The sequence below is a fragment of the Polypterus senegalus genome, chromosome 1, assembly GCF_016835505.1.
Source record: "Polypterus senegalus isolate Bchr_013 chromosome 1, ASM1683550v1, whole genome shotgun sequence".
Taxonomy (NCBI): domain Eukaryota; kingdom Metazoa; phylum Chordata; class Cladistia; order Polypteriformes; family Polypteridae; genus Polypterus; species Polypterus senegalus.
Window position 1 is genome coordinate 101,791,516 of NC_053154.1, and position 18,077 is coordinate 101,809,592.

Below are 18,077 nucleotides of genomic sequence, written 5' to 3' on the forward strand. Positions count from 1 at the left end.
CAGTTATGATGTTTGAAATAGTTTGACCATTCCATGCATCGTTATATTATTACAAAATGATTTAATCAAGAGCTTTAAATTTGCAAACAAAATGCAATTCATTTTGGGGTATTTGATACATTGTGGATGTGAATCTAAAAATGAAAAACACAAGCAGTAGCACTGCTTTGACTCTGGGTGCCGCCAGTTTGCCAAACCTATCAGAAGAGTGTGTACCCATAGTGTGAGGCTGCCATGAAGATATGTGTACCTTTACGCCAAGTTTAGTTTTTGTACATCTCAAAGTGAGCGTGGCAATAGGCGTACATGACATTTTTGTCCCTGGTGTTTTGAGGAGATCTTCTACGACTCTTGATAAAGTTGTGACTTCCTACATATTTAATGATGAATGAAAGGAATACTCCATCCAAAAATTATATTTGTTAATATTTTGTTTAACCCGTGTACTTTGTAGTGATAGCTAAAAAAATGTTTCACTCATATATTTTAGGCTGAACAGCAACGGCAACTTTTTTAATAAAATAGGTATCGACGATGTTCAATGCTGGACAACAGCAAACAATATCAAAATATCCATAGAGAAAAATCTAATGTTACTTGTGTTGCATAATCACTATGTGAAGTCATCCAGTTGTATGCTCACAAAACAAACGTGTTTTACTAAAATATTGGTAAATAAGTCACTTCCAAAAGCACTCTCATGAAATTAAATGTTATATGCTCAAATGCGACTGGGAATTTGAAATGAAGACCCATCATTGGGCAGGCCGAGTAACAATATGAATAACAGGTTATTCATTGGCTAACACCGCTCTTCATGTGATATCAACAATGCAAAGTGCACTGACAGATTAAAAGTGAAAGTGAGTGAAAACATTATCTGGAAAAGAATATGCCTCTGCCTTGTGCGTATCTGAGGTGCTTCAACCAGCAGAAGGTCAATTCACCCAAGCAGTTTCACAGTTAAATAATCCCAAGGGGCTTCCCTCTTGGATAAGAATGCACATGTGGTGACGAGAGGCAGGTCCTCAAATCAAGAGTTTGTTCGTTTTTGAGCATGTTCCTTTTTTATGAGTACTTTACGGAAGTTGTTTATTGAACATTTGACAGTTGTGAGCATATGAGTGGATGACTTTACATATGGACTATGCAACATGAGTAATGGTGGGATTTTTTTATGAGTGGCTTTAATGCTGTTTGCTGTTATCCAGCTGTGGTCTCCATTGACGCCTATTCTATCAGAAACTTTCTTATCTCAGCACTGCATGAAAGCATGAGATGAATATTATTTCCCGGCCATCACTACAGACTACATGGGGTAAGTAACATATAAAAAATATATCATTTTTGGGTGGAATATCACTTTAATGTTCTTATTAAACCATATTAATAAGGAACACTTTACTAAGTAATGCAAAGAAAAAGAAAAAACGATGTAGGAAAAATGTGGCATGAATCACTAAATAGAAATAAGGAAGAATATACCACAGGCAATATACTGTACAGTATTTCTTGTCTATCCATCCATTTTCAAAACTACTTAATTCAGTTCATGGTCACAGGGAACCCAGTGAGTGTGAAAATCCATTTTGTTTTTTTGCACATGCTGCTCTATATAGCCAAGCTGCAAGTTGCTGTATGCCACTTGGATTTGGTTACATCTTTTAACTTACTTGCTGTCTGTCACGCCAAGCACATTTTTAATGTCTTTTACCTGTAAAATTTGTCGTTTGTGCCGCTTTGCCAGATGTCATCCATCCATTATCCAACCCACTATATCCTAACTACAGGGGCACGGGGGTCCCAGCCAACACAGGGCACAAGGCAGGAAACGTACCCTGTGCCCACCGCAGGGCATGCACACACACACCCACCCACACACCAAGCACACACTAGGGATAATTTAGAAATTAGCTAATGCACCTAACCTGCATGTCTTTGGACTGTGGGAGGAAACCCATGCATACACGGGGAGAACATACAAACTCCATGCAGGGAGGACCCGGGAAGCAAACCCAAGGTCTCCTCACTGCGAGGCAGCAGCGCTATCACTGCACCACCGTGCCGCCCAGATGTCATCCAAAAGTCGCAATTCATTTCATGTTTTCAAACTCTGCTGACACAACATGACAAACTCCTTGTGATCTTTCCATTAGACACTTCTGAGTAGTAGTACTAGTAGTAGAAGAAGTGTTATCACCAATGTGAGTATGATAAACAAGAATGCATTCAAATATAGAAATAATAATAAAATCATTAATGAGTTATATATTCACGTAATAAAACCTGAGTGAATTAAAATAAATAATGCTGTACCTGACAGGGTGTGAACTCCACCTCAAGTGTACACATGTATGTTGTATGCGTGGCCACGTTCTCCTAATGTCATGGGATTTCTTCTTACAGTCCAATTAGCTTTTTCTCATTCTAAATAGCCCTGGCTTTCTTACTTTTGTCCACTCTGGTAATCTTTGGGCTGAGTGACAGTAAGTGAGTGTGACTATCTGTGTCTAAATGTGCAAGAAGAGTACTTGGGCTGCACACTGGAGCTCCAGTGATTGGAGTGTTGATTTTCGGAGGTTTATTTCTAGTTGTTTTTTTTTATTTGGGTTAGCTTTGCTGGTTTCACAATATGCAAGAGTCCACTGTGGGTGGTACACCAGGAAATGTTTGCTTTGGGCATCAGTACCACTAGAACACATCTGGTTATTCCTCACCAGTACCATGGCTCTTTGACACATTTATTCTTCTATACGACTGTGAAAGCAGCTTGGACAGTTTCTCTAACTTCTTTTTTGTTTATATGTTCCAACATTCCTGAAAGTGTTTCCTTATTTTAAAGGGAGCAAGAAGCTAATCAAGCAGGGAGACATGATTCAAGTAAAACGGAGGAGCACCTTGGTCTGTCCAACCGGTGGCTGTTTGTGGCCCAAGTTAAGTGATGGCACAGTAAGCGTCCCATACGTCATCTCAGATGCCTACAGTAAGTATGCAGCTTTATGGAAAAGTGATTTGGATTGTCCTCATCAGATTATGAGATATGTTGTACTTCTTTTCACAAGATTTAGTTGTGGTACAGAATGAGAAGTATTAACATTTCCTGTTTATTTTGGTTATATTTCACTCCCTTGTCTTTATTTGGCCACTGCTAGCTGGTTGTGAAGAAATCAGGGCTATGGCACAGTGGTTAGTGTTGCTGATTCATTGCCCCACAGATCTGGCTTTGCATCACAGTTATGCCTGCCCGCCCACCATGTTTGCGTGGGTTTTATCCAGATACTTCTTTTCCTCCCACACCCAACAGACAGACAGATTGGATTAACTGGCAGGTATATACTGGTGCAACATAAATCTTGTCTTTGCAATCCATTTCTACCTCATCCACTGCAGACTCCTGCCTTGAACTGACACTGTCCGGATAGGGTTAGGCTGCCCAAGAACCTATCATGGAAAAATGTTAGTTTAGATACATAATGAACAGATATGGGGAGGATCAAGGATCTACAAATCCCTCTTTTATTGCTGCTCCTCACTGAACCTAAACTCTCTAAAGCACTTGTTTGGTGTCAATTATATGGTTTGTGTTCCTTTTGGACAATGTCCAATTCAAAGAACTTGACATAATGTCAATTTTTATGATTCAGCCTTCAAAGAATGTACAGAAATTGGATGTGTTTCAGATTTCTGCTGAATGCAAAGCCTGTTACTGCCCTATTGCCTGCAGTTGGTGGCACAGTCTGTTTTTCCAATATGTCATGTGAACTCTTTTGTTTTTTTTCTTGCTACAATTGGTTGAGCTGGTTTTCTTTGATTAACAAAAGTTTGATTCTTCTTTTCAGGCTGTCACACTGAACTGAAGAACTTATTCTAGCAGCCAGTGTTGTTCGTTCACCATTATACTAGCTATTCACTTTAATGTTTTAACTCACTTGTGAGTACGAAATCTCAGCTGAAAAGATGGCCTGTTAATGTAGTCCTACTGACCATCTTCATATAATGCTTGCTGTAAAAGAAAAGGAGAACAAAGCATGTTTTTATGACCCTTCAATCAACTATATGGCGCAGTAAAGAACTGAATCTTACTCTTGTGTTGTGACAGGTGCTGATGAAGCTGAAGTGATCCTTCACGCCATGAGAGAGTTTCACACACTCACCTGTGTGAGGTTTGTCAGCAGACGGTCAGAGAAGGACTTTGTGCAGATCATCTCCAATGACGGGTATGCCTGTCGCGTGGTGGGAACTCCTGAATCGGCTCAAACATCCTCATCCATGCAGCTGCCTCTGCAAGTAGACATCCAAAATGTGAAGAGGCCATCCCTATAAGAATGGGTCTAAAATTGGACAGACATCACAATGTAGAGGGACCCTCAGATGTTACTGAAAATGATGTATTTGTGTCTCTCTTTCTTTTCTAGTGTGGGTTAGTGTCTTCTTTAGTGGGGGTGGTAGGCCTCTTCTGAAGCACTGCAACATTGAATTTGCCAACCCTACCCAAGGACACTGTTCATGCCAGGACACCAATTCATAGATGTACAGGTTTATATTGGGTCATTTCTTACTTGCATGTGCTAATCAACATGCAACACACTGCCATCATTAGTGAGTTTAAGTTTGAAACGTGTGTCCTTCACGAGCAGCACATTACAGTAATGGCAGAGAACACACATACAGTAAAATAGAAACTGAGACCCTTCTAAGGTGCTATGTCTCGTACACAAAGACTTTTTACATTAAGGATCAGTCACATAGTGCAGGTGTTACAGGTGAGGGGGTCTAAGTATTGCCTTGTGAAAAAAGGGCATTTCTGTATGTTATAAAGTGGTAGAAATACTGTATATGTGTCATAACAGGGATGACAATAGGATATCTCGAGGAGACTAGTCCTGTTATTATTTTCTTAACAATCGCATGCACTTATTCTGCTTAAAATAATATGCAGTGTCTATGTGAGGATACTTAGGGACTCTGCCATGGAAAGTGTGGGTGGGCTATGGAAAGGACTGCTGTCCTGTCCAGACCTGCTTTCTGCCTTGCACCTGATGACGCTGGGACAGGCCCCCTCATATCTGACATATATTCTAAAGTATATATTTGGTGGAATTAATTTACTTTTAAAATGTCTACTTAACATACTTTTTGTTTTTTTATATAGTAAAAAGCATGCCTTTTTCACATTTTACTCTTCACATATCCCTGTTATAATTATGTATATATACTTCTCCACAGTAGGACAGTATACACACGTGTACAAATGTTTGTCAGATGTGAATACTTGGCACAAGCTGGCCTTTATGATAAACCCTCAGCAGGTTTATAGTCAAAATATCATAAATGCAGGGCTTTTATCTTCTAAATGTGCAATAATCAGTGGCAGGCATGACTGTGCGTCCTTGGTGGATTCCTTTACTGGGTTATTCTAAACCAGTTGTGCAGTACAGACCACTGCTAATTTAGATGACAGTCCACATTGGTGAAAAGTGTGGTTTTCAAACCCACTCACATTCAAATTTATCTGGACACAAGGTTCTTAAAGGTAGCAAAACCAGATACAATTGTGGAAACAACAGCTCGCAAAAACAGAGGAAAACAAACACTCTACCTGCTTCATATCATGGTGATTGTGCTCCTGTCCAAGAGTCACTCAAACACTGGCAGTTGTTTCATGCTTTTCTTCCTTTTTGTGTAGGTGCTGGTCAAGTGTAGGGAGACTTGGTGGTGCTCAGGAGCTCTCACTTGCCAAAGATGGCTGTCTCATCCATGGTGTTGTTCAGCATGAGCTAAATCATGTTCTTGGTTTCATTCATGAGCAATGCAGGCCTGACCGTGACACCTATATCAAAATCAACTGGCAGTATGTGAACCCAGGTACACATCGACAAGTTCCTGATGCTTTTTTGTAGCATAATTTCATTTTTTGAGGGTTGGCTGATTGATTCATTATTTAGCAGAAATTTATTTGTACTTATAGAACATGAATTCAGCATGTTCTGTTTATAAGAGGGGTCTGGATTATCCAAACTTTGAAATAGTAAACATCTCTTATTCTTTGTGCAGAAGATGCCATGAACTTTGCCAAGTCTGACTTGAGTCCCTTGAACCTTCCCTATGATTATACATCTATTATGCATTATGGAAGGTGAGCCTCCCCTCTTCACTGTGCTGATCCACCAAGTGCTGGGACAATGTAAAGGCAGGTACAGTACGATTGTCTGAAGCATGGTACAATCTCTCAGCTCATCCAGGGTGAGACAGTTCAACTACTACTTACAATGTCTTAGCCCAAACAGGACTTTGCCATGCTGACCCACACATCTACTTCATGTTCCTCAGGTATGCGTATTCAAACACCACTGGAGAAGCAGTCATTGTGCCACTGGTGAACTCAACAAACCTGCTTGGTCAAAGATATGGAATGAGCCCCATTGATGTACGCAGAGTCAATACAGTGTATTCATGCCGTGAGTATGCATACGAAAAAGTACCACATTCTACCAGTATGGTACCTAGCTTCATATGTAGTGGTCATTATCAGGTTGATGGCACTTTTCTTTAAGGAAGCCCTCGCTAGTAGTATTTTACTGTGCAGAAGCTGGTGTTGAGGGCTTAGCCAGTGGCATCTCTAGAGTGACAGACTGAAGTGCAGTAAGCACACTCAACACTGCCTGGGTGAACATTGTGTATCAGTCAGGTTTATTAAAGGACACAAAAATGGCAACATCTTCAACAGACAAACATCAGTTTTAACTTGTAATTAAATAACAACTCAATGCACTGCTGGCCTGTACACTGGTACTGCGACTGCTGTGCAGAGTGGAGGCAGAACCTTTGCATTTTTCGCAGTTGATTCTGGGGTTCATCAGGGGTGTGTTCTTGCACCTACTCTGGTCAATGCCTGCATGGACTGGATGTTGGGCAGGGCCGTGGTCACTGATCTTGACTTTGCTGACTATATTGTGATCTTCGTGGAGTCAATGGATGGGCTTCCTTTACTGAGCGAGGAGTCTGAGTGTCTGGGCTTGCAAGTGTCCTGGATAAAAAAACAAGATCCAGGCCTTTAATGACCTCTTGGGCACGTCCATCAGCAGTGTGTCTGTCTGCGGAGAGAGTGTCGACCTTGTCGAGAGGTTTACTTACCTTGGCAGTGACATTCATGTCTCTGGTGACTCTTCCTATGAAGTCTGTAGATGGATTGGGAGAGCATGGGGGGTCATGAGGTCACTGGAATGGGGTGTGTGGCGCTCCCGATATCTATGCATAAGGACAAAGGTCCAAGTCTTTAGAGTCCTGGTGCTTCATGTCTTGCTATCTGGCTGTGAGACATGGACGCTATCCAGTGACCTGAGATGATGACTGGACTCCTTCAGTACTGGGTCACTTCAGAAAATCCTTGGGTACCAGTGGTTTGACTTTGTGTCAAATGAGCTGTTGCTCATGGAGTCTCGAATGAGGCACCTTACCTGCATTGTGAGGGAGTGTCAGTTATGGCACTACGGCCATGTGCCGCGATTCCTCGAGGGCGATCTAGCTCACAGGATCCTCATTGTTGAGGACCCAAGTGGTTGGATCAGTCCAAGGGGATGTCCATATAACACCTGGCTGCAGCAGATAGAGGGTCATTTCCATAAGGGTGGGACTAGACCGCGTGTTTGCCTGGGGGTTGCCAACCAGGATCCCGAGCTGTTTCATCATGTGGTGGGTGCGTCAACTCGCAGTACCAGTTGCTCCCCAACTTGGCTTGACCTGACCTGACCAATGCACTGCACCCCCTTCCTAATCAACAGTTTAAAGTTCTGAATGACAATTAATGGAGAATATGTGTGCACCAACACAGATGAGGAACAGTACTGTATCAACCCAGTGTGGCAGTAGGGGGCGCTAGTGCTCCCTTGAACCCTCAGGTACCATACTAGACACCAGGTAAAAGTCCCAGACTCTTTATTAATTGGCAACAATGTGCACAAAGCACCCTCCACACTACTCACACACTGCATAAATACCACAATAATAATCTCTCCTCCTCGCCCAGACACTTCGCCCCTCTACCTCCCAGCTCAGCTCAGTGTCTGGACTGGCCCATAGTCCTTTTATAGCCCCTGACCCGGAGGTGTTCTTGCCCAATCAGTCCACAGTCCCTTATTCCTTCCGAATCAGGGTAAACAGTCCTTTTCTTCAACCCGGGAGCACGTCGTTTCTTCCTGTCACGTGATCGTGACGCACTCCCGGGTCATAGGGCACATAAGAGCCCACAAGCCCCCCTACAGCGACTCCCTGTGGCCCCCAATGTATCCAGCAGGGCTGTGTATAAACACTACATAGTCCATGAAGCCCTGCTGGACCTCGGGGCATGGTCATGCTGTCGGGAGAGCTCCTCCTGGCGGTGAGGGCTGGAACACAAAGCCGGCAGTCCTCCACACTAGTCAAGGAGGCTAGCAAGCAAGGATTTGGGCTGTAAAGAATATCATGGTGCCCCCATACACAGACTTCTAAACATTTGTCAACATAGAGACCAGATGCTTCTCTGATCCTTACAGTAGAGTCCCAAAAGGTCAACTTAAAAAAGAATAATGTCTAGGGAAAGAGAAAGGGCATCAGTAGTTTTCCATTGAGAGGCCTTGCAGCCGTTGTCCCTAAATCCTCTGCTAGATGTCAGATTGGTGCAGCAGAAAATATGAGGAAAGTGTGATTATTAATAGAGAGAATGTAAATTTGAAGATGATGCCAAACTAGGTGTAAGGGCATATAATCTAGAATCTGTTGAATCATTACAGAGGGACATGGACAGCATACAGGCTTGGACAGATTTGTGGCAGATGAAATTTAAGTAAATGTAAAGTATTACACATAGGGGTTAAACTGGACTCAGCACTGTCTATATTCAGAGAACGTTCAGAAGCCATTAGAGAGGCTAACAAGAATGGTAGGTCATACAGCACAATGTGTAGTGTCAAAGTCCAAGGAAGATTATGCTCAGGCTTTATAATGAACTGGTGGGCCTCATCTGGAGTAATGTGCGAAGTTTTGGTCTCCGGATTTCAAAAAAGATAACAGCAGTGCTAGGGAGAGCCCACAGAAGAGTGACTAGGCTGATTAAGGGACTAAGAGGTATGTGCTATAAGGAAAGACTGAAGGAGTTGAATCTTTTCAGCTTAAGCAAAGTAAGATTAAGAGGTGACATGAGTGAAGTGTTTAAAAATAAGTTAGGAATTAGTACAGTGGATCAAGACTGTTACTTTAAAATAAATTTGGCAGCAAGAACAAGGGGATACAGTGGGAAACGTAAGAGGGCAGCTTGTACTCAAATTTCCTTCAAGCAAAGAACTATTGCCACGTGGAATAAATTAACAAGTGGTGCGGTGGAGGGCAGGAATTTAGGTACCTTCGAATTGAAACTTGAAATTATTTTGGACAGTCTAGTTGAATAAGATGGATGTGTTTGTTGGGCTAAGTGGCCTGTTCTCATCACAGTTTTTCTAATGTTCAGGAAAATCAGATATACCAGATCAAAACTAGAGACTGGAGGGCGAACCCAAAACTGCTTCATAAAGGTGGGCAGTGTATTAAAGGAACAGAAAAGACAGGCTTGTAGATCTCCAACCAGGCGTATTACTTGCATGAGCTGGAAAATTCAGTACATAAGCAACAAACTTGAACTGAGTGAGAGAGCTGATAATGTGTTCGGCAGTGTTCAGATGCCAAAGAGATATTTTAAAACACTAATTTCCATGAATCAGAATGCAGAAAGGTGGGTTCCCATTGTCAAACTGACAACAAGCTGCCTTACATTACATTGTACTATATAAAGGCAACACTGGTTTTGGAATATAATTTGCTTTAAGTAAGATCCAAGTTGAAGATAAAAGAAAAGAGGGAAGGAGCAATAGAAACTCGGCTCCAACAATGATGGATGGATTAAAAGCCAGAAGTCTACGTGACCATCATCATCAAGTCCTTCCGTGAGAACCCTAAATCCAAAGAGGACTGTTTCATTTATGTTAGGTAGAATGCCCAGAGGGGACTGGGCAGTCTAATGGTCTGGAATCCCTACAGATTTTATTTTTTCTCCAGGCGTCTGGAGTTTTTTTTTTTTTCTGTCCGCCCTGGCCATTGGACCTTACTCTTATTCTATGTTAATTAATGTTGACTTATTTTATTTTCTTATTGTGTCTTTTATTTTTCTATTCTTCATTATGTAAAGCACTTTGAGCTACTTTTTGTATGAAAATGTGCTATATAAATAAATGTTGTTGCTGTTGAAAAGGAAGGCTTAAGTGACCGGAATGTTCAAAGGCCTGAGCCATCAGACTTACATATGGCTACCACTACAAGCCCCATGCTGGAAAGTAATGGGATGACTTCCATTGTGTAGAGCCATAGGGTGGCAGAAAGTAAGGATAAAAGTATGCCATGCTGGGCAAGGTGTCTCAGTCACGTTGTGGTGTTGACGAGCACAAAGAAGCTGCAGCCCACACATTACACATGAGAGAGCGGTGTTCTCACATTCACACACAGACACACAAAGGATGTGTTTTCCCTTTTCTAATTTTCCCTGGCATATTCTCTTTTCTCAGGAGTGTGCACAGCCCTGCTTTCAGAAACCAGTGGTGTTTTCATATCTGCGGACTTCCCCGCCTTCACTGCTGAAGACGTAAGATGTGTGCTTCTGATCCGAGTCCCTGGCAGACAGGTAGAGTTATGGGGCCAGTCCTGTTCCCAGCACCACCATAAATCATTTTTCATATTCCAGTGGGGTTGTGTATTCTAGCACTATTTACAGTTTCTTTATTCAAGCTGATCCGGGTCCTCATTCATAGCACTGCTCCCTTTCCGCTTCTTCTTCTGCAGACTAATTTAATTTCAGTTTCAGTCTCAGTTGTGATTTTCAATTCTGCTTTTCATTTGGCTCTTACTCCTTGTTCCAATCCCGAGTGGTTTCTCTTACTTGGCAGTGTCAACTTTTGTACCATCAGATCCTGCTGGATTTCGAGGTGTTTATTGTGCAAGAATCTCCCGGCTGTACAGCTGACTCTGTTCGTGTATATGACGGTGACAGCATTCAGTCCCCAGTGCTGCTAGAGAAGACTTGTGGATCCCGGGAGGTATCAGGATACTACTCCAGCACAAATACACTGCTGGTTGAGTTCATCCGACGCAGCCTCAGGTCTCCTAGCCATTTCCAGGCCAAATACCAAATGGGTAAGCATGATTTCTCCTACATAAACTTACATAGCTAAGTTTACCAAACATGGGACAAAGTGCCAAATCACCAAATCCAACAAAGCATCTTCTCTACAAGAAAAAGCAAGGTAAGAAATGAATGCACACTGGCATGAATTCCCACAGGATCTTGTCAGTTAATTCTGAAAACAATCCCTATATCAGCTTTCTGTCTGTCCATTTTGAAAACTGCTTAATGTAGGTCAGGGAGACTATCCTGGCACTGTCAGTAGCAACACAGAAATCAACCCCAGATGGGGTGCTAGTGATCTGTAGGGCACATTCATTCACAAACAAGCCAGTGTAGCTGCTTGTCCTTGACGTGTTGGCGGGAAGTGGAGTTCAAAGGTAAAAACCCACACAGACACAGGAGCCACGACTGGAACCTGCGACTCCAAAGCTGTGAGGAGTTTCTCACACTAGAAGGCTTATGTCCAGGCCTTTCTGGAGGCCATCAAGTCAAAAGAGGAGCCTGGCGGAATGTGCAGAAGACACCGCTGATTAACAAGTCTTCTTCAGTATGGAGGACTATTTCGGACAAAATAAAATAAATAAATAAATGCGCAAATAAATAAAAGTATTGTGAAATGAGAGCATAAATAAATAAATGTATCATGAAATGAAGCCTTAGTAAATGAATATATCATGAAATGAGAGCATACATAAATAAATGTGTCACGAAATGTTTTTTGTTGCTTATTTATTTATTTATTTCATTTTGTCCGTAACATTCCTGCAAACCATCATGAAATACGACTTGAAATAAAACTGTCACTTTCACTCGTCAAAGTTGAGAGGGTGGGCTCTAACACGCCCTCTAGTTACTGATTGGTGAATCGATAGCACAATAATTAATTAGAAAAATGCTTACTACTGCCGATGAAATGGATTCTGCCGAAGATATTACGTATTTCAGAGAGAGAATTGAAGATTTATCGGAAGAAATTACAATGTTGGCGGCCCTTTTAGGCTCCGATATAGATGAAACTGTTTTTGAAATTATCGAAGAACAGGTGGAACGGACTCGACTACACTCCAGTTCAGGTGATGCAGTTCCCTGCTCTGGACGTCCATCCTTTGATATTCCAGCTGAGTCAATTGAACACCTTCTGTTATGCGAATGCCCAAAGCAGCTCCAACTAATATTTTGAACTGAACAACTTTGCCACTGATCAGAGCTTTAGAGTTGTTTGAAAAAGTAGAGGCGAATATGCACCTGACTTTATACTCGTAAAACAAGGGTCAAATACTCAGTTCAAAATATTAGTTGGAGTTGCTTTGGGCATTCCATGTCAAAGTACCTAAACTAATACAGCCGTTGCAGCTTACCGTATATCAAACTGGCTCCTTCGCCTTGTGATCGTCTTCTCCGATACAACCATATAGATCTGCAATCTGTCGTACTTTTAAACCGCATAACAGAAGGTGTTCTATTGACTCAGCTGGAAAGTCAAAGGATGGACGTCCAGAGCAGGGAACTGCATCACCTGAACTGGAGTGTAGTAGAGTCCGTTCCACCTGTTCTTCGATAACTTCAAAAATAGTTTCATCTATATCGGAGTCTAAAAGGGCCGCCAACATTGTAATTTCGTCCGATAAATCTTCAATTCTCTCTCTGAAATACGTAATATCTTCTGCATAATCCATTTCATCGGCAGTAGTAAGCATTTTTCTAATTAATTCTTGTGCTATCGATTCACCAATCAGTAACTAGAGGGCGTGTTAGAGCCCACCCTCTCAACTTTGACGAGTGAAAGTGACAGTTTTATTTCAAGTCGTATTTCATGACGGTTTGCAGGAATGTTACGGACAAAATGAAATAAATAAATAAGCAACGAAAAACATATTTCGTGACACATTTATTTATTTATGCTCTCATTTAATGACACATTTATTTATTTAGGCTCTCATTTCATGACACATTTATTTATTTATGCTCACATTTCACAGTACTTTTATTTATTTACGCATTTATTTATTTATTTAATTTTGTCCGAAATATCCCTCCATACTTCAGGCCTTGCTTGTTCCTGTGCTGCCAGGCGCTTGATATTTTGAAGGCACTTCTGATCTGACCTGCATTCCGAACTTAAAAACTCTTAATTAGAACCGCATTAAGCATCTTAGCAAAAACGTTGAGGAAATCAGGGAAGATAGTATAGTATACTCTCGAGTGTTTTTATTTGCTTCATTCTAACAGAAAACTCCAGTTAATCAGTGAAAAGCTTAATTTTCCCAATAATGTAAATTTTATCACATATAATTTTCAGAGTTGTTCATCCATCCATTATCCAACCCGCTATATCCTAACTACAGGGTCACGGGGGTCTGCTGGAGCCAAACCCAGCCAACACAGGGCGCAAGGCAGGAAACAAACCCCGGGCAGGGCATCAGTCCACCACAGGAGTTATTCATCAAGATCTTAATTTCAATATGCTTTTCTTGATTACATACATTAGTGTTTGCTCCACTCCTAACTATGTCTTTCCAACATCTATCTAGTAGCCTGTGGAGCCACTAAGACAACAATGTCTGGCGAGTTCAGCTCGGAGAACTTTCCTACAGGTTACCCCAACAACCATGAGTGTACCTGGAACCTCATAGCTCCCCCAGGCTACAAGGTGAGGGCCTCGTTCTAGACAACGTCAAGGTCATTGGGACCGACGGGCAGATCCTATGCTCCTTAGTAGGCAGTGAGTGTTGCACTGAAGTTACACCAGCTTTGTTTCTTCTGCAGGTGTCTATCACAGTGGTTTCATTCCATCTAGAGAATTCTCCAGCTTGCGAGTTTGACTATGTTATCTTCTGGGATGGATTCAAAAGTACTGCCAAGATGGTAGGGAAATACTGTGGCGAAGGACCTGTGCCATTTTTCATATCTACGGGGAATGTTGCAGCTGTCCAGTTTCACAGTGACAAGTCCATTCGTGCTGCTGGGGCTCAGTTCACGTACGCCTTTATCCATTAGGACTTAGTGATACCCTCTGCAAGAAACCCTCTGGTTTAGAACAGGATGTCAGCTGCTCACTCAATTAACTTTTCATTTTTAAGATAGGCACCCTAGTTTTGCCATGGCCATAACTTACTTGGTGATCACTTGGGTGGTGGTCCTGGAAAAATGGTAGAGCTCCACCTTAAATGAGCTGAGTTGGATAGTTGCAAACAACTTGGATTTGATTGAGTGTAAAGAACACTTCTACAATTCAAGCCAAATACTTTGATAAGCACACCAATGATCTGCATGGAGAACTCGCTCCACTCCACACTAATCTAGACATTGGCGAAAGAAACAGATTAGACACCTGAAAGATGACATGTCCTGCAACACGTTGACCATGCCATTGTTGAGTTTGCAGTTGCAGTTTGACCGGCTGGATCAAGCAAAGCACCATCTACAGGAGTGGCAGCCATCTGGCAGAACACAATGCTGGCTTGTGCAAATGTGGCCCACCATATAGCATCTTCTGAGAACTCTCAAGTGTATTGAGTGAGTGGCCATTAGGTTCATCTCGTCTGTCCCAGAAGGGTCAAGAAATTCATGTGTATAATCAAGTATATACTCTGCAAGAGACTCAGTAATGAAAAAATAAAAGTGTATATTAGTAAATATTTTGCTCATTTCTTCTTTCAAACAAGTCTTCAGACATGATGTGCCTAGTCCAGTATGTGTATACCAGCAGACTAAGATTACTGATAAATTGGGCATCACTGAGTCTAAGGACAGTTTTGCAATTTTTAGCTAGCTTACAAGTTGTCTTCAGAGTAAAAATTTCAATACTGGACAGTAGGGATAGATAGATATGAAAGGCGCTATATCATAGATAGATAGATACTGCTACGATCATGGGGCAGGAATCTACCTATACACTCCACCTAAAAATAATTTTTTTTATGTTACTTGCCCCATGTACTTTGTAATTTTAATGTCCTGTTTTCCTGCAGAACAGAAATAAGGAAGTTCCTCATATAACAGGCATCTATGGAGAGCAACTGGACATTGGCAAACAATATTGAAACGTCCATGAGGTTTAAAATGGTTCTTAGCCACCACAAGCTCTCATTAATTTATCACTTTTGGATGCAGTATTTCTTTAAGTCTGCAGTAGTCCAGCAATTGGTGTACCTGTTTCATGGAACCCGCAAGTTCAAATCCTTGTCTTTCTAGAGTCTGCACATTCTCCCCACATCTCCTTCCAGAATCCCAAAGACAAGCTGGTTGTGTGAGTGTGTGTGAGAGGGCCCTGTAAGAAACTGCTGCCCCATCCAGGGCTGGTTCCTGGCCTTCTGCTTAGTGCTGTCAGGGGGCTGAAGAGGATTAAGTGGCTCTCAAAATATTTCGTTATGGTAGTAAATTAGGGAGAACCCAAACTCTACTTCTGCTTCTCTACACAGAGCAGAGAGAACGGCAGTGCCAACAACAGTTCTACCCTTCTGTTTAAGAAGAGTGAATGCCAGGGCAAGACAACTTCTCCATGTGATTACAGCACCAAATGCCACAGCTCGCTGTCTGCCCATGGAATGCTGATGCATCTTACCTACCCTCAGTACACTGAAAGCTAAAGGGCATAGCAGGTCTGCAGTTTAACGTAGCATTTCCAGGACTTTACTGGTGGAGTTCATAAAAAGTCACAAGCTGGCACTTCACTCCAGTGACTTGATGCCCTTTCAGTGAGAAAGGCCTTCAGGGTCTCTGAAGCAATGATGGCTCAACCTTTATAATGCACTGGTGAGGCCTCATCTTGAGTACTGGGTGCAGTTTTGGTCTCCAGGCTACAAAAAGGACATAGCAGCACTAGAAAAGGTCCAGAGAAGAGAGACTAGGCTGATTCCAGGCCTACAGGGGTTGAATTATGAGGAAAGATTAAAAGAGCTGAGCCTTTACAGTTTAAGCAAAAGAAGATTAAGAGGTGACATGATTGAAGTGTTTAAAATTATGAAGGGAATTAGTACAGTGGATCTCTGGACTGTTATTTTAAAATGACTTCAACAAGAACATGGGGACACAGTTAAAAACTTAAGGATACATTTCTGACAAACATTTGAATGTTTTCCTTTAAACAGAGAACCATAGCCACGTGGAATAAGCTACCAAGTAGCGTGGTAGACAGTAGGACTTTAGGGACTTTCTAAACTCGACTTGATGTTATTTTAGAAGAACTAAGTGGATGTTACTGGCGAGCTTTGTTGGGCTGAAATGGCCCGGTCACATCTAGATTGTTCTAATGTTGAAATGGGCTGGAGTGAGCAGAAGAAAAAAATACCAACGGTATAGCAGACAGCAAGTTCTCACCACCATTCACCAAACTAAAAAACATTTCATTGAAAGGGGAAAAAACTAAAACCGACCCATGGCTGGCTAAAGAGATCCAGAGATAGGCAGCACAGGGAAGGCAGAAAAGTGGAATTAAATATTTAGGCACTATAGGCTTGAAATATCCCCTCTTATACAACCTAAAATAGTTTGGTCACAACATACAAAAAGTCAACTTTATTTTACTTATTTTACTCTTGTTTGTAGACTTGAATTGTTTTATTTTATGAATGTGGACAAGCAGCCTTAGTGATTTCATCAGGTCCACACAGTGAGCCAGTGGGAATGCATAGGCATACGAGGTCAAACATCTCACGTGTCCTTTCACCATTGTAACCCTCAGTCTGGTGCTTCATGAGGATGTGAACGATGCTGTGTGTCACTTTACACACTAAACACCATTAGAGAGCAGTGAGGGTCAATCACTACACCACTGTGGGCCTCTGTCTTTAATGACCTTGGCACTTTTACACATAACCTGATTATGAAATAGTCTTTCATGTGTTGGAAATGTACTAGTATTATGATGTTACATGTTGTTTTTGCATATGTTTTATAGTCTTGCTTTTTGCATGTACTATTTTGCAGTATTAGTTTGTGAGAAAGTAGTTTTTGGGCTCTTTCAGGAGAAACGCTTAGATTTTTTTTTTCCCCAGAAATTTCTAGCACAAGGGCAAGAAGCTCCTACTTAAACACTGATTGGCTTATTGTATCAAGACACTATTATCTTAAAGACATCAAAAGTTTTTCCACGCCCTGCCACTCGAAAGCCCACAACATGTTGGAGCAACACAGATGGTGACCTGCTCAACGCAGGGATTTTTGAATTGCGGCTCTCGGTTTATCTTCTTTACTCCGATTGCACTGCGAGTGAGAGTCGCAGCTGTTATGGCCACCGCCACCCTGCTTTTCTTCAATAGGGGAGGACTGAACACTCGGTGATTATTTAATACAAGTAAGTCTGAAATGGAATAAGCTGCCCTACTGTACTGTACACTGTAAACAAGAATTTAGTAACTTTAATATTTATAATATTAAAATATGTCCATCAAGTTAAATGTTTAAAGTTTAAATGACCTCGATTGTAACAGAAATTTGTCATTTGTCACAGGGCTTCATTCTTAGTAAAGGAACAAATATCAATAACATTCATAATCACTCACCTTGAAATGGTCTAAAATGACACTCTACATGCTTATGTTTGACATTTGTCATTTTTAACCTTCTGGAAGTTGCTTTTAGAGGGCTAGGACCACCGGTAAAGAGTCAAATAGTGAAAAATTTCCATATTCATGATTAGCAGCCTCAAAATTGCATAAAATGACACTCCATAAGCCAATATTAACGATCTCCATTGTTTCAAAGTTTTGTTAAAAGGTGTAAATTTGACTCTTCGTATTCTATTAGCGGGTGAATCCCTGGAATCGGTTGATGTGCCAGGCACAACATCAAGTTCTTCTATCATTTTTGCTAAAGACATCTATTGGTTTACTGTTTATCATAGGGGTCCAAAATGGCTTCAAATGTGGGTTTTAGAAGACCAAAAATGAGG

General features: G+C 41.5%; 1 protein-coding gene across 4 annotated transcripts in view; it reads left to right on the forward strand.

Annotated features, from left to right (window-relative positions):
• LOC120530173 (high choriolytic enzyme 2-like) overlaps positions 1-14,821 on the forward strand; it is a 98,828-nt gene extending 84,007 nt beyond the window's left edge. For 2 of the 4 annotated variants that reach the window (XM_039754433.1, XM_039754408.1), the window contains exons 4-12: positions 2,843-2,983; positions 4,100-4,217; positions 5,687-5,865; positions 6,055-6,136; positions 6,331-6,458; positions 10,569-10,684; positions 10,968-11,193; positions 13,717-13,835; positions 13,952-14,821. In XM_039754433.1, coding sequence (XP_039610367.1) covers positions 2,872-2,983; positions 4,100-4,217; positions 5,687-5,865; positions 6,055-6,136; positions 6,331-6,458; positions 10,569-10,684; positions 10,968-11,193; positions 13,717-13,835; positions 13,952-14,182 — 1,311 coding nt within the window. In that variant the 5' untranslated portion in view covers positions 2,843-2,871 and the 3' untranslated portion in view covers positions 14,183-14,821. Of the gene's footprint in view, positions 1-1,133; positions 1,319-2,842; positions 2,984-4,099; positions 4,218-5,686; positions 5,866-6,054; positions 6,137-6,330; positions 6,459-10,568; positions 10,685-10,967; positions 11,194-13,716; positions 13,836-13,951 lie in introns of those variants that run through there. The other 2 variants (XM_039754423.1, XM_039754416.1) reach the window with 2 other exon arrangements.
• The last annotated feature ends 3,256 nt before the right edge of the window (positions 14,822-18,077 follow it).